The 26,371-nt window shown below is 38.3% G+C and overlaps 3 protein-coding genes across 5 annotated transcripts in view; 2 read left to right on the top strand and 1 right to left on the bottom strand.

Annotated features, from left to right (window-relative positions):
• The first annotated feature begins 315 nt into the window (after positions 1 to 315).
• asb15a (ankyrin repeat and SOCS box containing 15a) lies at positions 316 to 15,137 on the top strand. The gene is made up of 20 exons (XM_084095212.1): positions 316 to 390; positions 507 to 553; positions 1,454 to 1,582; positions 3,907 to 4,065; positions 4,163 to 4,408; positions 4,491 to 4,662; positions 5,822 to 6,392; positions 7,663 to 7,816; positions 8,047 to 8,191; positions 8,579 to 8,586; positions 9,301 to 9,388; positions 9,832 to 9,927; positions 10,034 to 10,071; positions 10,213 to 10,344; positions 12,142 to 12,300; positions 12,371 to 12,616; positions 12,744 to 12,915; positions 13,413 to 13,941; positions 14,445 to 14,598; positions 14,731 to 15,137. The coding sequence occupies exons 1-20, from the start codon at positions 371 to 373 to the stop codon at positions 14,898 to 14,900; spliced, it is 3,435 nt and encodes a 1,144-aa protein (XP_083951338.1). The 5' UTR covers positions 316 to 370; the 3' UTR covers positions 14,901 to 15,137.
• An 895-nt stretch (positions 15,138 to 16,032) lies between these two features.
• Positions 16,033 to 20,221, top strand: lmod2a (leiomodin 2 (cardiac) a). Its single transcript, XM_084094850.1, has 3 exons — positions 16,033 to 16,605; positions 17,443 to 18,639; positions 19,321 to 20,221. Exons 1-3 carry the CDS (start codon positions 16,144 to 16,146, stop codon positions 19,342 to 19,344), a joined length of 1,683 nt encoding a protein of 560 aa, XP_083950976.1. The 5' UTR covers positions 16,033 to 16,143; the 3' UTR covers positions 19,345 to 20,221.
• wasla (WASP like actin nucleation promoting factor a) overlaps positions 19,795 to 26,371 on the bottom strand; it is a 29,620-nt gene continuing 23,043 nt past the window's right edge. For all 3 annotated transcript variants that reach the window (XM_084094851.1, XM_084094852.1, XM_084094853.1), the window contains 4 exons: positions 25,038 to 25,191; positions 22,897 to 23,405; positions 21,606 to 21,711; positions 19,795 to 20,917 (listed from right to left, as the gene is read on the bottom strand). In XM_084094851.1, the coding sequence (XP_083950977.1) occupies positions 20,856 to 20,917; positions 21,606 to 21,711; positions 22,897 to 23,405; positions 25,038 to 25,191 (831 nt within the window). In that variant the 3' untranslated portion in view covers positions 19,795 to 20,855. The remainder of the gene's footprint in view (positions 20,918 to 21,605; positions 21,712 to 22,896; positions 23,406 to 25,037; positions 25,192 to 26,371) is intronic.

Here is a 26,371-nt window from a genome sequence, read left to right as displayed (position 1 = left end):
TAGAAAATATTTTATTCAGGTGTGTGTTGCCTATCATCTCATGTGTCACTTCCTAGAAAATATTTTATTCAGGTGTGTGTTGCCTAAGTGACTACAATAGAAACAGACTGTCCCTAATGGCATGGCATTTGTTGCATGACATTACTTGGCAAATGAAAGCAGGTCATGCTTGAATATAAAAGCTCATGTCACTAGGAACAAGAAAGTCACAAAGGTAAGCCTGCAGCTATGTTTAATGAAAGGTTTGTGTTTGCAAATATAATTAATTTAGTTGTATTCAGCTCTGATTAGCTCCAACAGTCACTGATGCTCTAATGTTATAGCCTCTGATTCATGGGACACATTTTCTTGATATATTTTGTTGGACAAGATGAATGAAGATGAATACAGGTATGTATGTTCTATATATTTTATGTACAACATGCTTTGAAGGAAACTGAATAGTTAAAATAGCAAAAAGTATAGCAAAATACTTCCTCTCAGATCTTATTATTGTTTTCTTAAAGCTCAGCCAGTGATGAGAATATTAAACTGCTGGTAGCAATCGAAACAGGTAATGTATTAATGCCTTGAAATATTTTATTTATGTTCCATACCCATAAAAATTAAAAAGATACTTGAGTTTCCTCAGATTGCAACACTTGCAAAACCAACTTGAGGACCTCAGGACCCTTCTGAAGGTGCATCAGATATCCTAATCCAGGGGTATCAAATCCTGGTCCTGGGGTGCGTTTCCCAAAGCCAACAATGATCACAAGTTCAGTCATTACCAATAGAGTTCAATGGAACTTGCAACCATAGTTGGCCATCAATGCTTTTGGGAAACGCAACCCTGGACGGAGTTTAGCTCCAACTTGTCCCAACGTTCCTGTCTAGAAAATTCTGCAGTAATTAAATATCCACTTAGTTATCAGCAGAGCACTCTTTTTTTGTTGTAGTTTATTAGACCAAGGGCAGAGAGCCAACAAGTCAGCTGCCTAAGCATTCGGATACAGCCCTGGATGACCTTGGTTCAAATGTGTTTAATCAGGCCTGGAGCAAAACTGCAGGACAGCAGCCCTCCAGGAGCAGGAATGCTCACCCCTGTCCTATTGTGTATTCAGTATTGATTCAGTACAAATTGAACACCCCTGTCCTATTGTGTATTGTCTATTATGTCTCTCCCATAAGATGGTGTTATGATTCCTTAGAGTTCTTACAGGAATTTGTGAGTTCTTATAAGTTCCTAATAGAACTGCCCTTTTTGAAAGGGGGCCTAGAGGTTCTCAAGAGAGTTTCACCAATCGCCAATCCCTAAAATGGGGGTACATTTCCATTTCTACAATGAGATTTTTCCACATTGATATACAGAAATGTTGATTGATCAAGCTGACACTGTACATGTGATAAAGGAAATCTTGGTGTGGAACAAGGCCAATATGTCTATAATCTTTTCTTCTATCCTGATCATAAGGTGATACTGCAGTCATCCATGAGCTCAGGCAATTTCCTTCAGCCTTTAGGGAAGTGGACAGTAGTGGACTTCTTCCACTCCACAGGGCCAGCATGCAACCATCAGGGAAAGTACTAGAGTCAGTTCTGGGTGAGTCCTGGACCTGGATGGACAATTCTGGTAGAAATAGAAGGGTTGGATAAGTTGATGGAAAACGAGACTGTGTCTAACATATAGGCTATGTTCACACTGTCAGTTTTTGGGATTGACAACCGCATTTACTTACAGGTATGAGTCTCGAAATATCCAGTTCAGACAGCAACTAACAGTGGCGTCTCGAATACTGTCTGTGTGAATGTGCAACGGGAGTCAAGCCTGTATTCTCTTACTAGTAAACATAGCGAAAGTGACCAAAGTAATAATCAAAGATGGTGACGTCCATAAAACTGAAAAATTAACCGACAACAGCTTTTATATCATGGGTGGAGAGTTGCGCGTAGAACACAAAACTGACGGGAGCAGCTCGGGTGGAGAACAGTGACTGAATCTAAAAACTTCAGATGACACAGCTTTATTAGCTGTATTAGCTGGTTGTCCTGCATCCTCAATAAACAAGCTACAGTTAGTCCAAAATGCAGCCGCTAGAGTTCTTACTAGATCAAGAAAATATGATCATATAACACCGATTTTATCATCACTGCATTGGTTACCTATAAAGTTCCATATTAATTACAAGGTATTGCTACTGACTTATAAAGCCCTAAACGGCTTAGCTCCAGTCTATTTAACGGATCTTCTATCGCCCTATAATCCATCGCGCTCTTTAAGATAAAATAAATTCAAGGCTTTTGGTCATACCTAGGATATCCAGATCCACCAAAGGAGGGAGAGCATTTTCACATTTAGCTCCAAAACTCTGGAATAGCCTTCCTGATACTGTTCGTTGCTCAGACTCGCTCTCCCAGTTTAAAACTAGATTAAAGACGCATCTTTTCGGCCAGGCATTCATATAACATTTTAAATCTTACTGTTCAAACTACAATCTGGCCTCTAGTTCATAAATGCCAGAGGAGAACTGGCCCCCGACTGAGCCTGGGTTCTCCCAAGGTTTTTTTTCTCCATTAGGTAACCTGATGGAGTTTTAGGACACCATTAGGTCACTTGATGGGAGTTTTCGGTTCCTTGCCACTGTTGCCTTTGGCATGCTCAGTTGGGGATATTTTGGGGATATTTAATTTTATCAATCAATAAATTTACACTAGAAACAAACCTTGTTGTGTTAATTTGGTTTAATGCTGTGAAGCTGCTTTGATGCAATCTGTATTGTGAAAAGCGCTATATAAATATACTTGACTTGACTTGACTTGACACAGCTCATATCTCCATCGCTGTAAGTTACCGAAACCACATATGAAAACCCGTAACACAGGGTAGACATGTTTGTGCAGCGCAGAATGGCTCTCTCGCACTGTAAGACACAACAGACAACTAGTCCAGACCGGTTCCGTTCACACAAGCGAGGGTTTTCCAAGAATGTGTTTGTGAGTTGTGTTCAGGTGTGAATTCGGTTATAGAATTTGGTTGTCACTCCCATAAATAACTGTGTGAACTGTTAGTTCACCCAAAAATTCGAATTATCTCAAGCCCACAAGCCATCCTAGGTGTATATGACTTTCTTCTTTCAGCCAGTAATATTAAAACATATCCTGACTCTTCCAAGCTCTATAATGGGAGTGAATTGTACCATTTTTTAAGCCCAAAAAACAGATCTATCCATTATAAAAGTAATCCATATGGTTCCAGAGGGTTAATAAAGGCCTTCTTTGTTAAAAGAATATCCATAATTATAACTTTATTAACTGTAATCACTAGCTTGCGGTAATGGCCGGTAATATGACATAGGACGTAGGCGTAACTTAAGATTAGGCGAGAGCCTCTCGCGGTTCAAACAAATAGGGCTGGGCAACAAACTCAAGCTCCTCTGACATTTCTCTTTAAAAATTCTCATTTTAGACTTCTTGTTTTGCTCTATCCTCTAAGCTTCTGGATAGAGGTCACTCTTCCGCCAGAACTAGACTCGTGTACAGCTGTTACCAGAAGCTAGCGATTATAGTTTATAAAGTTATGAATATGGATATTTTTCTTACAAAAACACATTGCACAACCCCCTGGAGCTGTATGGATTATTTTTATGATGGATGGATGCGCTTATTTGGGCTTCAAAATCTCAGTTAACTAGTCACTCCCATTATAAAGCTTTGGATATCTTTTTAATACAACTTTGTGTTTGGCTGAAATAAGAATGTCATATACACCTAGGATGGCTTGAGGGTGAGTAAATTATTGGATAATTTACATGTTTGGGTGAACTATTCCTTTAAGGACTTAAATACAAAACTGACAACCGTATTCTGTCGCTGTGTGAAAATGGCCATATACTCTAGATTTGGTTTTGATGATCATTCAATCCACAGTCTCCAGCCAGCCTGACATGGAGGAAAAAGGTTGGAATGGAGAGACCGCCTTGACTTTAGCCGTTCAATCTGGACTGGAGGAGAACGTCAGGATCCTTCTTGAACATGGGGCACTACCACACAACCTCAACAGCAAAAAGGAGTCTCCACTTCTGCTGGGTGAAGCACAACTTCACTGTTGATTTAGTTGCCCTGTTGATGGTATCTACTTGTACTTTCCATAACAACTATAATAATCTTCTTTATTTTGTCCTAGCGGTAAGAGTCCGATCTTATAAAATGGTGTATGCTCTCACCACACATGGAGCTGTAGTGGATCAGGTTTGTTCGAAGAGGTGGACGGCACTGCATGAAGCAGCACGAGTGGGCTGCATTGACATCTTAATGTTGCTGATGAGACAAGGTGGCCAAGTGTCAGTGAGGGATGTTAATGGAGTGACTCCACTGGGTGTAGCAGCAGAGTACGCCAATCTAGAAGTCATTCAAGTGCTCATTGAATTAGGTAAGAAACTTTTATCTCACAAATGAGATAAAGATTAACCACGGTATTGTTTAATTAGTTTTAATCCATCCATCTTGACAAGGAGCTGACGTGAATGCACAGTCCTTTAAGGGTGAAAGTGTGTTGATGGATGCAGCTGGTTCTGGAAACCCTTACTGTGTGAACCTTCTGCTTGAAAATGGAGCCTCACCGAACCGGGTCAGTTTTACCAAGCATCTTCCTATACATCGTGCGGCCTTCGAGGGCCACTACCTGTAAGTTTACAATCATTTGAATTAGTTAAACACTAAAATACATTAACGTAGCTGGGTCCTTCTTCAACTATTGACACTTTTGGTCCAGTGGAAAGACTTTTTTTCACTCTAGTTTATTTAACATTAGTTAGCTTTTTAACACTAGTTTATTTAATTTGTACACTAACAATGTCTAACATCACTTGAGAATTCTTTTTTAAATTTTATTAATTTTTATTAATAAATGAAAATTCTCACCACAGTGTCGTTTCCACCTCATCTCAGATTATGTACTGTTTTTTTATTTTTTTTATGTTTGGATATATTTGTCGAGGCTAATTTTACAGCTAGCATTTTATGTATTATAAATACACACAATTAGATATTTTCACAAAAATGTACAAAATTACAGTTTGATTGGAAATAATGCACAAAACTATTCCTTTGTGATATTTACCTTGTTTTTCATCTTATTTTCCTTTTTATTTTTCTTCTGCACATCATTTCCCATATTTCACTGCCAGCTTTGGTAAATGAGCAAGAAAAAAAAAAAAAAAAAAAACTTTATTAGGGGAAGAAATTATAGCTGTGGTGGGAAACTCGGAGCCCCTAAAGGGACATGGTGATGAAAAAATATGAGATGGGAGGTAAACTTATATTTCAACTGAAATATAGTTTTTCCACCCACTTCATTTTATTTCCATAAATGTTTTGAGCGATCGCAGTTTCTCGGGGAATGCAAAAGTTTTGTGGGGAAATGCAAAACTTTTGAGGGAGAATTTAAATATAATTTATACTCTCATCTTTGTACCATCACCATGTCACTTTAGGGGCTCCGTAGGAAAAAGAATGCTGTAACTTTTTCAAAATGTACGTAAATAATTAAAAAAAATAAGTACATTTGTGTCTTTGGAAATATTTTTAAGATTTATATATAATCAAAATTTTAATGCTGGATTTTCAAAGTTTAAGATTGAAGGGTAAAGAAAATCTAAATGTCTTCATTTAAAGACAACATAAAACTAATGTATTGTTTTAATTAAAATCAACCCCAGGGATATGAAAAAAGTTCCTGAAATTGAAGAAACCCCCATTAACAGTCAAAGTAAAAGTGATCAAAACAACTTGTGAACTACAGATGTGAACCTGCTCACCTACATCATACCAATTCTATTTACAGTGTGTTAAAAATACTGCTATCAGTGACGAGCAAGAAAGCTATCATTGAATGTGGCCAGAGTCCAGTACACTCAGCTGCAGATGGAGGTCATGTGCAGTGCCTGCAGCTCCTGATTGACAGAGGTTTTGATGTGAACGCTCTTCTCGACCGAACCATCTCTGACAACTACAATGACAGGCGTAGGAGCGCCCTTTACTTTGCCGTCTCAAATGGAGATTTGACTTGCGTCGAGATGCTGTTGAATAAAGGAGCCAAACCTGACCTGGATCCCCTGCACTGCCTCCTAGTGGCAGTGAGAGCTGGGAGGTATGAGATTGTCGAGATGCTCCTGGCTAAGCAGGCGGATGTGAACTGTTACTTCACAGTGATCAGTGACACAATATTTCCCACATCTCTACAGTACTGCCTGAAGGATGAGAAGATGATGCGATTACTTCTTAATAATGGATATAATGTAGACAAATGTTTCCATTGTCACCATGATTACCATTTCAACATGGGGTTTCCTTGGATGGACATGCATGCACATAGACCACGTTGTGTCATATGTGATGGAGAAGACAAAATATCTGTGAGTTTTGGGTCTGATTATAGACTAAAAATCTTACATAACAGCATTTTGGGAAAAAGTTCTGTTCCAAAGCCTACACAGACAACATTGTAAGCGCGCTCCCAAATTTTTCCAAATAGCAGCATAATTATGATGCCTTCTAAGATACTTTGATTTGGCCAAATCCTTAGAAAGCATCATGAGGGAAATCCCAGAATGCAATGGACCAAGATGCTACATATTTTGTGTGCTTATTAGTGTATTACGGCATTATCTTACATTATCTCTAACATGCTAACATCAAAATAAGCTTCAATGTCCTTTCTCCCATGAGCAGTCAAGTTGCCTCAAACACCACCTCTCATTGAAAATTAACAACTTTCACTTGATATCTAATCGCCAGTTTTGGGAAAAGTTACTTTTGAAAGTAATCCGTTACAATACTGCGTTACTCCCTAAAGGCCCCTCACTGTGAAGTTTCTTTTCCGTTATTCGCATAGGGGTGAAAAGAATTTCACGTCATAAAAAGGTGGAGCTCCAAAACACACCTACTCATTACGGTTGTTTGAAGGCGTTTACCAGCCGGAATTAAATTTTCCAGAAATGTCGCTTTGGCGGGCCATTTCAAACTCCCAAAACGAACGTCATTTTGGTCTGATTTTGTTCGTTATGATGTTTCACCAGTTCATTTTTGATTTCACTTAAAGTATATCTTTATATGGCCTTAAAGTAACTAATTATGTTACTTGGTTATTTTTTATGGAAAGTTATGCATTACATTACTTTAGCGTTACTTTTTCTCGCGTCAGCTGGCTTTAGCTCTCTCGGTCTCTTTCCGTCAAATATAACAATCTCTGGCTGCAGACCATTAGGTTTTGGAACATGATTTCACTTGATTGACTGATTTAGTAATACTTAATAAAAAGGTTTAATATGCTGATATTAGTTAATGCATTAGGTATCACAGAATAACAATGAAAAAAACCTTTTATGGCATCTATTAATCTAGGCTAATATGAATTTCAACATATACAAGTAGTATAAATTAAAATTAACATAAACATGAGTTCACAAATCAATAATAGTAAATTTAGAAATAAACATTAACCTATAATAATAAATGCTGTAAAAATGTTGTTCAGTTTTAGTTTATGATGCCAAATTCGTTAACTAACTGAACCTTATTGTAAAGTGGTACCATTTATTGTATAATACTAAATTGTTAATATTACTTTTACAGTGCTTCATGGGAGACAAAACTTAACTTGTTTATGTTGCCTTTACATCACAGTTCTGTGACTTCATAAGTTTGTGCTGCCTGGTTGATCTGTCTGGACGAGTGGTACTGATCCTGCTGGACTACGTCAACCACGTCCCCATCTGCTCACATCTTAGATGTATCCTGGAGAAACAAGAGGAGTGGGCAGAGATATGCACCATCTTGAGTGAGTTCACTGGGTTCGCATTTAATCATTTATTAGTTTAGCCGGTCTTTCTTGACATATTGAAGTCGCATTCTGGGTCATATGAAGAAACTTAAACTTACAGCACAGTCGCAAAATGAATAAATGCATGTTAGACGATAGTACCTGGTATATCACTTTTTTTCTAGAAACAGGTCAATGGTTTTCTAGTCTCGGGGAATGCAGACTAATAGCTTTTGAATTTGTTTCAGACAACCCACGATCCCTGAAGCACCTCTGTCGTCTGGAAATCAGAAAAACATTGACCGATAAAAGACTCCGCAATACCGTTATAATGGATTCCTTTCCACCTCCGATTAGAAATTACCTGCTGTACAAGGAATCTGAACTGACATTGTCAGTTATATAAAACTTTTTTTCCCACAATAACTATTTGAATATCAAGTTCCTCTTTTCCATAGAGAGTAATTTATGGAGTAGGTTTTAAAACACAAATAGTATTTTATAATGTTAATTGTATTCATGCTACATATCTTGTGATTGATCTTGCAACTGTCTGGGATATTAAATAAAATGTATTTTCACTCATACGTCAGTGCCAGTGTATTATCATCAAGCCTGTTGTGCTGTCATTTATTCTTTGTTTCAGCAGCTAAACTCAGAGGCTTTTGAGGCAGAACAAAACTATTTTTGTTTTCCATCCATTATCATTATCATTATCCATCATCCTACTCTTTCCATTTTTATCCTCTAATTTTTCTTTAAACCCTCCATTTTTCATAGACCATACAGTCATAATCACCAATCTTCTAATTTCATGAGGCTATCTGTTTATAAACATCTTTATGCTGTTAATTTGTAAACTCTCATTTATATTTATGTTCACATTCGTAGTTATTCTTTCATAATACAACCTCATAAAGTCCAGTTTTTAGTCCTTTATTCATTCCATGTACACCGAAAACTAAAACATTTCCCAAGGCCTGTAAAAGATTAAACATTAAGACAATTTGAAGAATTTTTGTTCAAGGTTTCTTCAAGCCACTGTACAAGACTTTCCAAGATTCCTTCTCTAGTTATTCATTGAACACATGGTGGTTACAATGTAGTGACTCTGGGATTTCCCCAGCTGCAAAGTTATGCCTGCACTGTATACAATATACTGTATCAGTAGCTGCACTCTGTACGGGTCAATTACATTTACAGAAGGCTGTAAAAATTGCCTGAAGGCTGTATGCAGAAGTTGAAAAGCAGTTGAATTGCCATAATTGGCATTTGGTGTATTAAAATAAAAAAAGGTAATTCGTAAATTATTAATTTCAGCCATTAAATCAAATTACAGGTGCTTATTTGCACCTGTTTTTAAAAATATTTTAATGCACATAAAAAAAAAAAATATCAAGTGACCATGTGGTCATTTGACTTTAACTGTGTGCATGGCAAAGACCAGAGCAGGTGAACGCCAAATTTAGATGCATGTCTGTTGCTGTTTTGGGCCTGGAAAGGGGGGCTCTCAAGTTCAGATTGGGTGCTGCTGAAGTACTGGCACAGCAGTGCGAGACGCGTGATTTCACAGGAACTGTATTTCATAAGGTGAGATTAGAGCCTTTGTTTACTGTTCGGTGAAGCGTGAATGATTGATTGGAAGTGGTGGACGAAGTGTCGGTTGTGCATGCCCTAGTTCAGCATTTCTTTGAAACAAACGCAAAGTTCGTTTCTAGCTGTGTATAAATGTTGAAGTCCTCCTGTGAGAAGTAAAAATGTAAATGTTTCTGTGAAATCAACTCCCTTGAAAAAGGCAGACGAATTGAATTCCTTTTAACTACAGCAGAAGCGTCTTTCTGGAAACTGACTGGTCACTTCAACCTTTCTATTATATGGCTAAAGTGTCATATGAAAGCATTCTGAGAATTTCTTTTTGGTTAAAACAATATACTGACATAAAAGATGACTTTTAACACATAACCAGAACAATACAAGTAAAAACATTATATAACTCTGCACGTGTTTGCATAAAAGCTTTTATTTACCTCCAGGACAATGGATGGATCAGATGAGGAAGATGAGCTTCTCAATGCTGCAATCCAACTGAGCATTCAGGAATCGTGGAAAGACATTGCCTCCCTCGGAAGGTGTGATGTTCACATAAGAAGTTGCCTTTTGGAATCTTGAAATAAAAGCAAATACCTTAGAAAATGTTATTACAAACTACTTTTTCTATCCTGCACACAAATCCAGTGTGGAACATCAAAAGATCTTGGATGCAATATTCCGAGGTGAAATTGCCCTCCAGAATTTATGCTTGCTGTAATTCAATTAGGTTGAATGGAAAATACATATTAAAAAGTACATTTTATTTGGGTGAATTATAATTAGCTACGTTGCTAAGTGCAAGGTCATTTCGTCTGGCCCCACAGGAGATCTCTTTGCTCTGCAGGAGCTGTCCGATTATCCTGCTGCATTCACTGAGATGGATACCAAGGGGTGGTACCCAATTCATAGGGCTGCTGTCCAGCAGTCTGTGCAGGTGCTGGAGATGGTACTTTATGGTGAGCTAGAGTAGAAAGTCCACTCCTGTAGTTTTCAACTTTTATACATTTCAATAAACAAGAAAAAAAAAAAACTTTAAGTAAATTTTAGACACAATATCGCAAGTTACTCTGGCCAGTGAAAATATTTCCAAACAAAGCCACAGAATCAACCATTGCATGTATCGGAGAAACATACAGTAGGATACGTCTACATTAATTCAGATAAATAAAAATGGTATTTTCTTTTTAAAATGCTTTCTGTCCACACTGGCGTTTTCAAGCATATTCCAAAGGTTTCTCGTCCACACTGAAACACTGGAAAACGCTAAAATAATCTTACTGCGTATGCGTACGACGTAATAAAAGCTCAATGAGATGATACCGAGAGACCAGGCATAATAAAGTTCTCACGTTATTATTCTAGCACAATCATTTTATTAGCAAAATATCCCACCATTTACTGGTGCGTCCAGGTCGCACTCAATCGCCATTCCATGTACTGTCTAAAACACCTCTATAAATGTTTACAGAAAGTAAAATAAATTTTGTGAGTAAATTCATCTTTGCAGGAACATAATATGAAGATTCATACGAAGTAATATTTATCTTTAGGAACACTATGAAAGTGAACAACACACAGCAGGAACATACCGGTATGAACATGGCTTTCTATTGGAACAATTTGTGTCATATGACTAAACATGCATTATCGTTTTCAGATATCTCAATTTTCACAGTTCACACTAAGGCCACATTTACACAACAGGTCTTGATTCCCAATTCCGATTTGCTGACTATATCTAATTTTTTTTGGCGACCAGCTTACGTCTTTTAAAAGTGACCCATATCTAATATCTGAATTTACACTACACTTGGTGAAACAACCCAAGGTAGATGTTCTTTTTTTTCTTCTTTTTTTTACCGACGCCCGTTAACTGATCATTAACTGGTAACCGACAAGATGTTAAATGCCATGTTAAAATAAATTAGAAATGATTATTTACACAAATGAAAGTAAATCCTTTAGAGTTTCCAATTAGTATGACCATAAATGATGAGTATTTTAAATTGTAGCTGTTATAAGTAGGCAAGTGATCGCGCCGGCGTCTTACGCCCACACACATAAATTCTAGCATTGCTAACTGGACATCGCAGCCTGTTCATTATCAAAATAAAAATGCAGTCAATCAGACAGATATATTAAAAAATGACACTACTCAATTTACTAAATAGACACATTTTTGTGTTTGTGTCGCATTGACTTGGGAATATCCGATCGGTCCGCTTACATGGCAGACGTAAAAGCACGTATCTGATTCATATCAGATTTATTTCCACATATGAATTAGGACTGAAACTGACCGGAGAATATCTGAATCCATGTGCTTTTTTACTGCTTACATGTTCACAGGTCATATCCGATCTGTGCCACATTAGAATCGGAATTGGGTCACTTGAACCATGCAATGTAAATGCAGCCAAAATGTATACACTTGGGAGAGCATCTACAAAAAGCTCAGTTTTAGCAGGCCAAAAATGCTGAATCAGTGTGGATGGAAGGCAAAACCTAGAAGTAAAAGATGTGTTAGTTTTGACGTAGCCTGAATTGGTTGAGTAAATGATTCAATGACTCACTCATAAGTCACTTGTTTCGTTCCTGAATGAATAATATTTTTTTAACAAATCAATTAAGTGAATGATTCAGCAACTCACTGACAATGATAGTGGCGTTACTGAATTAACAAAAAAGACTGTTTCAAGTTCAAGTTTTAATTCAGATATATTAATAATATACTCAGTGGTTTGGTTGAAAAGCTTCTTACAGGTTGAGTTTGGAGGAGGAAACCACAGATGGAGAGACACCACTGATATTGGCAATTCAAGCTGGGCTGGTGGAGATTGTTAGGACTCTGCTTGAGCATGGAGCTTCACCTAATAGGATCAACAGCAAAAATGAATCTCCTTTATTATTAGGTAGGTTCTTATTCGCAATTTCTATAGTGTCTTTAGTGCATTTGTAATAAGTTCCTGTTTTGTTTTGGAGCTGTAAGAACAGACTCATTTGAAATCGCCTTTACACTTATATCACGAGGAGCATTGGTGAACCAAGCCTGCCCTAAAAAGTGGACGGCCATTCATGAGGCAGCCAAGGTGGGCTGTACCGACATACTTGCGCTCCTGCTGCAACATGGAGGAAACGTCTCGGAGACAGACGAGAATGGAGTGACGCCCATGGGGATTGCCGCAGAGTACGCACAAGCAGAAGCGCTGGACATCCTTATCCACTATGGTAATACTGGTATTTCTAAGAAAAAACAGAGGTTGTTACTAGATATTCACAAAGGAAAAATGCAGTTACAACATTATACATATAACAAACCAGTAAACTAACAGAATGATGTCCTCCACACCACCAGGTGGAGATGTAAATGTTCAGGCACCAAATGGAGACAGTGTGCTATTTGACGCTGCTGGTTCTGGGAATCCTGACTGCATTGAGCTTTTACTTCAACATGGGGCCGATCCTAATGTCGCTAGTCTTTCCTTGCAGCTTCCCATCCACCGTGCAGCATACAAAGGGCATTACCTGTAAGATCAAAGAAATATGCTACTCCTTTGCTAATTTTGTAACCCTTGATCTCTAGCTAAGGTTACATTGTACTTTGGAACTAGAAGCCGTCTAGAGACAGGTCTAGCATTGAATGATTTGTCTGGAGACAGCAAATCTAATCAGAGTTCAATGCATTTTACTGTATACACTACTGCTTACCACTAGAGGTTTTAAATAAACCCCTAACCCAGTGGTTCTCAACTCTGGCCCTCAAGGTCAACTTTCCTGTAGAGTTTAGCTCCGACCCTGATCAAACTCACCTGCCTGTAACTTTCTAGTAATCCTGAAGACCTTGATTAGCTTGTTCAGGTGTGTTCAATTAGGGTTGGGTTAAGCTCTGCAAGAAAGTGGATCTCAAGGGCCAGAAATGAGAACCGCTGCGCTAACCCTATGTATTAAATGTTGATGAGTAACTGTCCCACCATTCTAATTTTCCAGGAAAATGTTAAAATCTAGTTGTACAATCTCTTTCCAGTGCCTTGAGAATGTTAATCCCAGTAACCACAAAGAGAGCACTCCATCTCTCAGGCCAGAGCCCAATTCATGCAGCTGCAGATGGAGGCTATGTCCGATGTCTGGAGCTCCTGGTGGACAAAGGTTTCGACGTCAATGCTCTACTAGATACGCATATTTCTGATAACTATGGGGACATGAGAAAGACCGCCTTGTACTTTGCTGTCTCCAATGGAGATGTGACCGGCACCCAGTTGCTGTTAAATGCTGGAGCCAAAACGGACCTGGATCCTCTGCGCTGCCTCCTAGTGGCGGTAAGAGCTGGGAGGTACGAGATTGTCAGGATTCTCCTAGCCAGCCAAGCAGATGTGAACTGTTACTTCACAGAGATCAATGACACAGTGTTTCCAACTGCCTTACAATACTGCCTGAGGGATGAGATGATGATGCGAATGCTGTTAAATGCTGGTTATGATGCAGAAAAATGCTTCTGTTGTCCTCATGATACAACATGGGGTCACTCCTCAGAACACACCAGTGAGAAGATTCCAGTAAGTTCATCACTAATGTTCCAAAAACCTAGCAAGTTGCCAATGTATGTGCACTCCAAACGCTTGTTTCTAAAGTAAAAGTTCAAATCAACCCAAGATGGTGGACAAAAAGTGTTTTTTGTAAGTGTATAGTCATTGAATACTTAAAAATCGAATTAAACTATTTTCACACAATATATGCTACTTAAGATTGTGACATTAGCTTAGCAACATGCTAATTGCAAACTATTGAAATCAATTGTGAGTTAAATCTCCTGCACACTTTTACGAGCTGATTTCTATAAGGCATTCCAAATATTTTCCAATATTTGTATTTTTATACTACTACAGATTATTTGGGAAATTAACAATAAGCAGTAGAGTAACAAGGTAATTCACTAGGTTTTGGAACAGAGCTGATGTATTTTGAGCTAACTTACCTCTGATGGAAATTTGTTTTCATCTGTGTATGTGGCCTATATGTATGTATCTTTACTTCTGTCTCTATCTTCTGTCACATGTAGTTATGCGATTTCATCAGCGTCTCTTGGCTAGTACAGTTCTCTGCAAGAGCTGTGCGGGTTCTCCTCGACTATGTCAATCATGTTCCCATTTGCTCCAAGCTGAAAATGGTTCTAAAGAAGCATAAAGAGTGGGCTGAAATTACAGAAATGTTGGGTGAGTAGTACAAGTAGTTCTAGCATGGACACTTAAAAACTACACTTACAAAAATATGAATGTATAGCATTAGATAACAAAATTCAAGCTTACAGTAATTAAAATAATGTTTTCTCATGGATGTATTCCCAGGGAGTCCTCGTTCACTGCAACACCTATGCAGACTAGTCATCAGGAGAGAGATGACCCCACGAAGGCTGGGCGACCCAAAGTTCATAAACTCGGGTCCTTTCCCACCAGGACTGAAAAGCTACTTGATGTACAAAGAATATGATTTGTATGGAAGAATCATATGTCAGTAGTCATGGTCTCTTCTCAAAGTAAACGTTAAGGAGGAAGCACTTTGAATTTTATTCAGAAATTAACAAGGTTGACATGACCAGATGTTTCGCTAGTTGTCCATCATGAGATAAAACACACTTAGAAGTGTGTGTTAAGCGTTTTTAACATCACGTGAATTTTGCAACACTTCAAAATGACTTTGCCTCCAAAGGAATGTCTTGGTGCTGTTTGTGCAATAAAATAATGTTCTAACTGTTGACAAAAACATGTTTTTATCAGATAAAAATAAAAGGGTTGATGCCTGTTCTATGAATTCAGGCTGTTTTCTAATTGGTGCCACATACAAGTGTACAAGTGGTGTTTATTGTATCTATGACATTGACCATGTGATTACATGCATCAGCACTGCTAAACTGTGGTTCTAGAATGACCTGCATAATCACAATTGAAGTAACTAAAGCAGGTCACATATCTATTTATAGCTTTATGCCCTTTTAACATCAACAAGCATGTTCGGCAACCTGTCAAAGTGAAACCTTTGATTTACGTATTATCACAATCTCATCACCCAACCTTGTGATAAACTATCAGAAACATTAGGCATATTTGTAGTTTACGGTGTACTTATCTGTGCCTGTTCAAGTACATCTGATAATTTCATTTGATAAAGATGGTTGTGATAACTTTTGAAAAGTGTAACTAAATCATGACAGTGCAATGTATGTTGGTTCTTTGGTTCCGAACTGTCTAGCTTACTATGCCATGAATGGCTATCAAAAAGTCTCAATATTGCAAAATTATTATTATTACATGGAATCAGACCTTCGGACTTAGCTTTAAATTATATCACTGTTAAAAAAAAAGTCAGCATTTGGGAGACTATGTACAGCAATATATTCACAATTCAAAAAATAATTTATGATTATTGGTTAAATCGAGGGTGAAAGACAAGTTGGACTGACATAAGAAAAACAAAACTGTAAAAATCAGATATGTTTCCATTTTATTTATACATATGAAAATGCCCCAGGCTAGAACAAAATGTCAATTCAAATGTGATTTTTGCCAAAACAAAAATGTCAAACATTAAACGCATCAATGATATAGAGACCAAAGTATTTGGACACCACACCTGTATGTGTTTATCTAGCATTTAACTTCGAAACCATTGGCATTAATAGGTACTTAACACAATTTAGATTCCTTTAAGTGGTCGCCTTAAAGGGGCAGCTCGTATGTTGTTTTTGGCCAACAGTTGCTGACATGTCTCGCCACTACAAAATGAACTCACATTCTTCATGTAAGCTAATCTTGGTGTTCCCATGGATAGGCACCATCACATGCAGATACTCTATTCTGCACCCTCCTCCTCTTAAGTTCCTCCACCAGCTTCCCAGACTGCTCAACAGTGCATCTAACCCACACACAAACTCACAGAGTAAGAGTTCATGCACACAAAAGAGACATAGGGTTACAAGTATGAGCAACTTTGGGTACCGAAAAGAGCTTGGAAAGTACGAGGACATAGATGAAGATGAACTTCTGGCCTCCCTGACCAGCGAGGAGCTCCAGGAGCTGGAGAAGGTTATGGCTGAAATGGAACCGGATGAGAACATACCCACTGGGCTAAGGCAGGAGGACCAGACGGCCAAGCAGCCAACGGGCACTTTTTGCCGAGAGGCTCTGCTGAAGTACTGGGAGGACGAGACTCACAGATTGCTAGAGGTAGGGTCTGAATGCAGCAATTGAATAATGTTTAAACTTTGTTTAAAGGTACCAGTTAAATTACATTTTTTAATGTTTGGTCAGTAGGGTGCTGACCAAGTGACTAGTTGCACACCCCTAACGGTACTACTTGAGGTATTCTGAGAGAGTATCCGCATTCACAAAACAACATAAAATGATGCCTATATTTGTGTAGGAGTCAAAATGGACTTTCTTAATGGGAACTCAAGAAGTCCCATTTAAATGGGAGGTCTCCACAAGCAGGGTCCCAAGCTTGGGGATGAAAAAATCTGCAGCTTCATAAAAGGATTAAGAATGAGTTTTTTCCCTTTATGAATTAAGTCTAAGTATCTGTGAGTTGTCCACTGAGGCCAGGCGTGTCCTCAATTCTGCTCCTGAAGGGTACTCCTGAAGACATTAAATACATGGTTCAGGTGTATTTAATAAAGGTTAGAAAACTCTTTTTTGAGATACCTTCAAGGAGTAGGATTGGACATCACTGTATTAGTGTTACAGTTATGTCAGGACTGTCAAACTTAGCTCCTGAGTGTAGCTCACCCCTTGTTATAAGGGGTGATTTGTGGGATAATTAGGTTTAGCTTACTTTAAGAACAGTGGAACTCAATGAGCAGTTCATAATTTGAAATATAGAAATAACATTCAAATTTCAGTTTTTTTAATGAGAGTACCAAAAACTGTGTAAGTGCAACATTGCCTCCATAAAACATAGCTATTGCTTGTGCAGTTGTCTCAGCTGTTAATAGTCTTTCTTAATTAAGACTCATTGCTTGAGGTATGCCAGTGCTCAACCTTGTTTTCCTTTCTATGGTGACACAGGACAGCATGGATGAGTGCCAGACAGATAAGAGCGAACAGGAATGTGGCAGTGAAGAGCCTGAGGATAATGAAGAGGAGGGAGAGCAACAAAATAAGGAGTTTAGAAAGGGGGGTGATGGGGAGAAAAAAGTTAGGTCAAGCAACTGGAACTTTGTGGACATGGATTGCAAGGGGAATGGCATTAGCGGTCGAAAACCTAATGGCATCCATAAAGGTGCCCTCCACCATCACATTTCTCCAGATAGGCTAAGTAGTAATCCCACTGATATTGATAAGACCTTGGAGAACATCTTAAGTAATGACACCTCCTTGAGTGAAGTCAACCTAAACAACATCGAGAACATATCCCAGGGGGTTTTAGTGAGTTTTGCAAATGCTTTAATCTCAAACACTCACGTTGAGGTTTTCAGCATTGCCAACACCCATGCGGATGACCAAGTAGCTTTGGCCTTGGCCAAAATGCTGAAGAAGAACTGCAGCATCACCAACCTTAATGTTGAGTCGAACTTCATTTCAGGCAAAGGTATCCTGGCTTTGATTGGGTCACTTCAGTACAACACCACACTGGTGGAGCTCCGATTCCACAACCAGCGGCATATCTGTGGAGGCCAAGTGGAGATGGAGATGGTGAAGTTGCTGAGGAAAAACACCACCCTGTTGAAACTAGGCTACCACTTTGACTTACCTGGCCCAAGGATGAGCGCAACTGGCATTTTAACTCACAACCAGGACAGCCAGAGGCAAAAGCGGCTACAGCAAAGGAAAGAACAAGACAATTTGGAAAGAAGTGAAGAACAATCAAAGACATGGGACACTATGGACAACACACAGTCTTTTCAATTCCATATTTCGACAGACAAGGACACTAAGCTAGAGAAGCAGAACTTGGTTTCTTCTCATTTACCACAACAACCTCACAGTCAGCCAAATAGTGTGAAGAATGTGCCAACTAGGAAAATTGCTGAAATGGTCAAGCAACAAGAAGAGACAGCAATGGATAGTGTAGGTCGAAACCAGGCTAATGCAAATAAAGGACACAAACTCACAGGGGACAAACATAGCAAGAACATTCAAGATGAAAAAATATTACCTTTGAGAAGAAAAGATGACAGAAATAATCTGGGAGGCGCCCAAGGGGCAACACGTGATGATCTACTGGCAGCCATTCGTGGCAGCAGCATTGGTACACTACGAAGGGTAAGATGTTTAACATTTGTCCAGGACTTGGAGAAGCCAAGCCTTAAAAACACAGTACCCAAATATATTGCAATATAGCTGGACAGAATAGAAACTTTCAAACTAAGGGTGTGGTGAACACCAACCCTGCCAAGTCAGGTATCTTGGAAATTGATTGCAAAAATGTAAGCAATAATTACATTTTATACCAAGACCTGAATGATTCATTCAGTGTTTGTCCTGGCTGAGATAATTTAAGTTACTATGAAATCATTGGCCAGGCAGTGGAAAACACTTCTATCAGCATGTAAATTCTAGTTCAAATTTAATAGATGTACATTTTTCCGTTGTAATGTACATGCCAATCTGTTTGAAAACTTGCTATTTGAGGGTTTCAAATCAAGTGCTTATTTCTAATTTTCAATTAAAGTAAATTAAAGGATATTTATGCAAAAATGAAAATTCTGTCATCTATTTAACAATTCATACCTGTATGACTTCACAAAAAAAGTCAAAGGTGTCTATAGTGTGTTCCACAGAAGAAAAACACAAGTTTGGAACAATGTGTGGATGAGTAAATGAACAGAGTTTATTTCTGGGAGAACTATTCCTGGTTCTGTTTCTGACAGATATGGACTGTTTTCTGTAATATATTTGGTAGTTGTAACATTAAAATGACCAGCATTTTTTTTTTTTCTGCAGGTGACCAAACATCATTGTTCCTGAGGTATGAAACAGCTCTGATAAAATTAATCTATATAATAAATATAACACAAATTAAAACTTTTGTTCTCTTTTCCAGTTTTGAAATTGACCTAGTTTTTTTTTTTTATATACATACATATTTAATAATAGCATATTTCCAAATTTCTGTACCAAAGTACAGTTTGGATAGCTTCTTACATCATATGGTAAAAATCAAAAAAGAAAATAGTTGATATTTCAATAGCTTTGAATAGGTGAAAGCTCAGTCCCATAATTTCAATTCCAACGGATCAGTCATGCAAATAGTTGGTTCATTCTGTTTGATTTGATCAAATAAATTAAGCCAAAGAAAAAAGATGTACAGGTATACACAAGTACATATAAGATGGCAACGCTAAAAGTTAAAATCTACATGCACTGCGAAAATGTAGATTACTAAAAAAAAAAAAGAAAAAAAAAAAGCACCATATCTCAGGTTTGTAAATATTACCATTTATTTAAGTATAGAATTTAGTGTTTTCATTCCACATTCCAACCCTTTTGTAAGATTTGATGTCAATTGTACAAATCTTTCAGCACTATCCTTAACAGACAAGGACAGAAAATTCAGTTCAGACAGACAATACTGTTAAACCAGCATTAATTGTACACAAAGTTTTGTTGTTTTCTCCATGACCTTAAATGTAGTTGTCAGTCAAGCATTGACCTGTAAAAGCTTCTAACAAATGTACTTTGTGAAGTGTTTTTTTTTTCTTTTTTTTTTCTTGATATGACTGGAAATTCTAGATTTGTGAATTGATGGCTTTTCACATTCAGGAGCAAGCTGTACCCATGACTTTTGCCGGTTTGAATTCACCGTATATTATTTTCTTGTTAATAAAGTGTAATCAAAAACTCCAAACTGTCTACTTTGTGATGTGCAATGTAGTGTAACGCTGATCGTGATTACCACAGAAATCATATTTAGTGTTCAGCCAATGTGTTCTCATCCTGCAGTGAATTTCCTTTTGTTACTCGTGCAAAAATATATATAGCCTCAATATATCAGCCTGGTGTACATTTACAAGGGAAACAATACAGGGGACATACATATTCTGATAGGAGAGCCTCTTACCAAATCTAAGAATGCTAAACTAGGATTTGAATAAGAAAATCGAAGGTACAGAAAAGTAGGGTATGAAAATAGTGTTATCTAAATCATTAATCAACAATTAATAAGGACATCAAGCGTCCCGTCCATCTCCCTTTCCCCACTCACAGGGAAACAAAAACATTCAGGTCAACAAACCATGAATCCTGGCATAAAACTTCACATGGTTATTCCAGGACATTATTTTACAGAGGATAAATGACAATACTTTACAGATTACATGAGGTATTGCACAGATTATTTAAAAAAAAAGAAGCAAAAAGGCAACAAAAATATACAGCGATTTTGAAAAAAAAGAAAAGAAAAAAAGAATGAGAGTAAAATTTGGGGAAGTGAGAATTTAGTATCATTTACTCTACTGGGTGGGGTTAGTGTTGCGGGATTAATCATCCCATTCGTCATCATCCTCAAAGTCTTCCTCATCCTCATCATCCTCATCTTCATCTGGGGGCCCAAAAAAGATGCATAACCACCGTAAATATCTCATTACTTACTGACAATAGAGCTCATGCTCATATTCAAGTGAACCAAATGAAAAAGGGCCTCAATGGACTTTAAAGGGTTAGTTCAACTAAAAATGAAAATGATCCCATAATTGACTCACCCTCAAGCCATCCTAGGTGTATGATGACTATAGGATATTTTTCTTACAAAAACGCATCGCTTCGCTTCAGAAGGCCTTTTTTAACCCTCTGGAGCCGTATGGGTGCGCTTTTTTGGGCTTTAAAATCTCAGTTACTATCCACTCGCATTTTAAAGCCAGGATATTTTTCAATATAACTCCGATTGTGTGTGGCTGAAAAAAGAAAGTCATATACACCTAGGATGGCTTTAGGGTGAGTAAAATATGGGCTAATTTTCATTTTTGGGTGAACTAACCCTTTAAATGTAGATGTTGTGTTTTAAGAATGAAGAGGAAAAAGTGATAATCTGTCATTTGACCAAAATAATCTTTTAAATTGGACTACTTTTAACTTGACACGCCATCATAAAAAGCAACGCTAGAGCATTTCTAAGCTCAAGTAATCATACTGGAACCATCAAATCGAGGGAGAAAAAACAAAAAACAAATTTGCAGCCGTTGAGTGGCATGTTTAGGACAAACCTTTGAGAGAGTGACACAGGCACTTACCTGAGGAGTGGATGGCTTTGCTCCTCTTCTGCATCACCTCCATCAGAGCTCCAACAATGCCCGCTGACTGAGCAGGGGTGGGTGGTCCTGAGTCATTATCTGATACCTGAACATTCAAGAATATAGCAATCAGATAAATAACTGTTCCTAGATTATATAATGATTGACATTATAAAAACGTATATGGAGACTTGAGTTACACTGAGTCTGATTTGTTATTTTGAATCTAATGCAATCAGTCTACAAGCAAATGATAACAGATCTTTCCTCAGAACTAACTTAACTTTTCTAACCTTTTCTATTTTATACATACAAGTTTCACCATCAGTGTGATACTCGCACGCTGTTATAACAGTTGAGAAAGAAATTGGATGCGTATCATTGTATTGGATCAGTGCATTCGGTCTTAAAGTGACAGCAGCCTATAAATACCTGCTGCTGTTTATGGCATTAACGCTAATCAAACAGCAAAACACAGCTTTAACAAAGATTAATCTATATTAAATTTATACAGTGAACACTATAGTGATATTTTACATTTTAAGCCTAATCATTCCATATCTGGACCTGAGTACACTACAGTTAGACTTTATTTTTTAACTTTGTTATAATGTATTTATCTATGCTTGTAATTAGTGAATTTAAAATTCTTCTTTTTTTTTACTGACCGTTCACTTGCCTTTAATAATGTTTGAACTTTATTAGTTAGGCTAGTAGTTTTTGCTGTGGTATAGAAGTACTTAAAGTGTTTACATTTGCCGCCTCCCCCTCAATTTTTTTATTTTTTTTTGCTGATCTGAAAAATGATCTGATCTGTGAATCAAAAACCATAATATAATCCGAACCGTTAGTTTTGTGATCCACTGAACCACTAATTATACATGTCTTTACTGTCACTTTTGATCAACTGAATGCATTGCTGAATAAAAGTAGTCATTTCTTACAATAAAATATATATAAACAATTATATAGAGACAAATTAAATTCAAATATTCTGTGTACAGTTTTGAACTTTAATTGCTACAGGTAACCAGTTGTTTAAAGTGCGCTATGCAGTTTTGGCAATTTCTTCTCGCTTTTTGCTCGCAGGTTTCTCTATAGAGCTCCCCCTACAGCTTCGGAATAGATATTTGACAACACTGTTGTAAAAACTCGTTGGCGACCCAAATTAAGCTTAAAAAAAACTGCATAGTTCCCCTTTAAAACCCTTTAAAGCTAAATGACAGGGAGCAGGCGATCTTTTACCATTTTCTGAGACGCATCAGGATGGGTAAGCATTTACACTCCTCACCGTTTTGAGCTGGATGCCCTGTCGAATCTGGTCGAGCAGCGCGTCACGTCCTGTGGACGACAAGGGCCTGTTGTTTTGCTCCACTTTCTTTAGCTGAGTGCCCTCCCTGATTTGTTCCAGCAAAGCTGACTTCCCGCCCATGGGCGAGGGCGTCGATTCGCCGTGGCCTCCATCCACATCAGTAGGTGGAGGAGGTCCAGGAGGAGGAGGTGGAGGAGGAGGTGGAGAAGGGGCTCCAGATGAAGGTGGTGGTGGCGGGGGAGGTGGCATAGAGCTGGGGGCAGGTGGAGGGGGGGGTGGATGCCCTCTGCTGGGAGGTGGTGGTGGAGGCGCTCCCATACTTGCCCGGGATGGAGGAGGCGGAGGGGGAGCGCTCGTGGGTGCTCTTGAAGGTGGAGGAGGTGGTGGGGCTCCTCGCCCCCGCAATGGGGGTGGGGGAGGTGGTGGCCCGGAAGTATGAGGAGGGGGTGGGGGAGGCGGGCCGCCCCGCAAGGGAGGAGGCGGGGGTGCTGAAAAAGATTTGTTAGCATAAAAATAAATACATAGACTCCTACATAGATGTATTAGTATAGCTTAAAGACCCCATGAAACCAAAATTGGAGCTTTTAATCCATGTCTATTAGCTGTGAAGCATCTGTACAATAGTCTACTCTTAAAAGTTGAGAAAATAAACTAGCAGATATATTATAGTAATATTTTTAGTATTTTAGTATATTTTTAACAGTATGTATGAAGCAAAACTTACACAGAAGTCCTTCAAGCCAAGCAGCTTTCTTTTGGTCAGGGGTGCGTTTCCCGAACAACGACGTAACTCGCTGGTTCACTACCATAGTACGATGCATCGTTACAGAAATCAACTAGCTAGTCACGACTGTTTCCCGAAACCGTATTGTCGCAAAGTAGTCGTTCAACCACGTTGGTTTATGACGTCACGCACGTGGTGGAGTAATAACTTCTTTTAATGAATCTGTTTGAGATCGAATTAACGCTAGATGTTTTGCAATAAATTACAGACATGGCATCTGAGGACTATTTCTAATTTTTCTCAGTTTTTTTGCTTTATTTCCAGATTCAATCATAGGCTCGTTCTTACATAGGAGAGCACGTTGGCACATGCACACTCTTCAAAAACGGTGCTTTAAATCTCTTGAAAAACTAAAAGACGTACGTTACATTTGTATGTATTCTAAATAAAAGACATAGGTTGTACTGAATGTCAGCTTGCTTATTTTGCTCAAGATATGAAATGTTTCGCCCTCACGTGAAATTTTTTAGATTGCGTGGATTCCTACTGAAATGACTGGATTTCGAACTCGAAAAGCTCGCCATTGCTGTCCCACCCGCATTTGTTTTAGTAAGTTGTGATATTAGCCAATGGACCACTTACAGACACTTTGACAAGAAAACCGTGTACCCATTTCATGGGGTCTTTAAAGCTGGAGCAAGACTTTTATTCTAGAGGAAGAACCCTACCAAAGTTTTGCACCACAAAAATCACACCAATCAGCAACAAATGGCACTTCACACTTTACTTTCTCAAGGCATATTATTAAGAGATCAAACATGTTTTAAAAAGATCAACGCAAATGCCTCATGAAGAATCATGAAACATATCCACAAATATTCTCCCATAAAGTTGCATTAAATGTAGGTTAAACGGAACTCGGTTACACTTACGATGCACTTCAAAGTGTTAAAAAAAAATCTTTCAAAACAACTCATGCCAATCTGCACGAAAAAAAAAATTCAGACCTCTTATACATGCAAATCTGAGCATGAAACACAAGTTCTACGTACCGCTCCACCTGGGAGGACCTGAAGGAACACCACATTGATCAAATATAGAAATACTCATATATGCACCCAACTTCTGTTTAAAAACCTTGGAGGAACATGTTACAGGCCAGCTACATTATTTTAATATCATAAAAGGATGAATTGGCCTTTGTAATTACTTGTGAATTTTAAGATTAATTTCTGAGAGAAATTTGTTTTTTTGCGTGTAGTTAGAATGAAGTTGCCTTGGGAAAACTATTTTTGTTGATTCAGGCCAGACATTCTGACAGCGTATGGTTGATAGTCAGACATGTCAGTGTGAGACGGCCACAAATCGCAGGTGTTCAGTGCAGCCAGTGTCTCACCTTGTCTCCTCAGCTCATTCTTCACAGCCTCTACACCACCCTTCTTCTCAATGAAGTCGTAGATGACCTTAGACGTCTCCTTGTCTTTCAGCTGGGCCTCAGAGATGCCACACATGTCAAACAGGTTCTTCAACTCTGGGTCCAAATTATTCAACTGCAAAACAAAACAAAGGTAAAGCAGTGAGACATTCCTTTTAATAACACCTCTCATTAATAATTCAAAAAAATTCACAAAAATCTAACCTTTCATTGAAGTAAAATAATTGAAAGTGGGGGGTAAATCACATTATAAAATAAATGTTTTTCTCCAAAACACGCTGGCCATAATTGTTGGCACCCTGTTATTATATACTTTTTGCAATCTCCTTTTGCCAAGATAACAGATCTAAGTCTTCTCCTATAATAACTGATGAGTTTGGAGAACACCTGACAAGAGATCAGAGACCATTCCTCCAGACAGAATCTCTCCAGATCCTTCAGATTCACAAGTTCATGTTGGCACTTCTTCTCTTCAGTTCACTCCACTCATCAGGTCAGGGAACTGGGACGGTTATGGCAGAAGCTTCATTTTGTGCTCAGTTACCCAGTTTTGTGTTGATTTTGATGTTTGTTTTGGATCGTTGTCCTGATGGAAGATCCAACCACGGCCTATTATAAGATTTCTAGCAGAGGCCATCAGGTTTTGATTTTTTATCTGTTGATATTTGCTAGAATCCATAATACCATGTATCTGAACAAGAAGTCCAGGACCTCCAGCAAATAAATAGGCCCACAACATATAAGATCCAGCGGTATATTTAACCGTGGGCATGGGGTACTCTTCATCCCTGTTTGCACCAAACACATCTGGTGGGTTTGCTGCCAAAAAGCCCTTTTTATTCGTTTTATCTGACCACAGAATCCAGTCCCTTTTGAAGTTCCAGTCGTGTCTGATAACTGAATATGCTGGAGTTTATTTTTGGATGAGCGAGGAGCATTTTTCTTGAAACCCTCCCAAACAACATGTGGGGATGTAGGGGTTGTTTGATTTTTTTTAATAGGCTTTCTGACCCCCAAGACTCAAGTCATCTCTGCAATTCTCCATCTGTGATCCTTGAAGAGTCTTTGGCCACTCAAACTATCCTCCTCACCGTGCATTAAGACAATATAGACACACGTCCTCTTCCTGGCAGATTCATAACATCTTTAGTTGATTATAACTTCTTAATTATTGCCCTGATGGTCAAAATGGGGATTTTCAATTCTTCAGCTATTTTCTTACAGTCACTTCCTATTTTGTGAAGCTCAACAATCTTTTGCTGCACATCAGAACTATATTCTTTGGTTTTACTCAT

This window comes from Abramis brama, assembly GCF_963993115.1.
Source record: "Abramis brama genome assembly, chromosome: 20".
In the NCBI taxonomy this organism is placed as follows: domain Eukaryota; kingdom Metazoa; phylum Chordata; class Actinopteri; order Cypriniformes; family Leuciscidae; genus Abramis; species Abramis brama.
The sequence above is the reverse complement of the archived record's forward strand: the minus strand, read 5'-3'. Positions and strand labels throughout refer to the sequence as shown.

Bases quoted from the DNA above. Each gene is read 5' to 3' on its own strand.
- asb15a (XM_084095212.1), top strand. From the start codon at position 371: ATGAATGAAGATGAATACAG. The intron at 391-506 runs GTATGTATGTTC...GTTTTCTTAAAG, and splicing joins ATGAATGAAGATGAATACAG to CTCAGCCAGTGATGAGAATA. The intron at 1,583-3,906 runs GTGAGTCCTGGA...TTCAATCCACAG, and splicing joins AGTACTAGAGTCAGTTCTGG to TCTCCAGCCAGCCTGACATG.
- lmod2a (XM_084094850.1), top strand. From the start codon at position 16,144: ATGTCTCGCCACTACAAAATGAACTCACATTCTTCATGTAAGCTAATC. The intron at 16,606-17,442 runs GTAGGGTCTGAA...ATGGTGACACAG, and splicing joins AGACTCACAGATTGCTAGAG to GACAGCATGGATGAGTGCCA. The intron at 18,640-19,320 runs GTAAGATGTTTA...TTTTTTCTGCAG, and splicing joins GCATTGGTACACTACGAAGG to GTGACCAAACATCATTGTTC.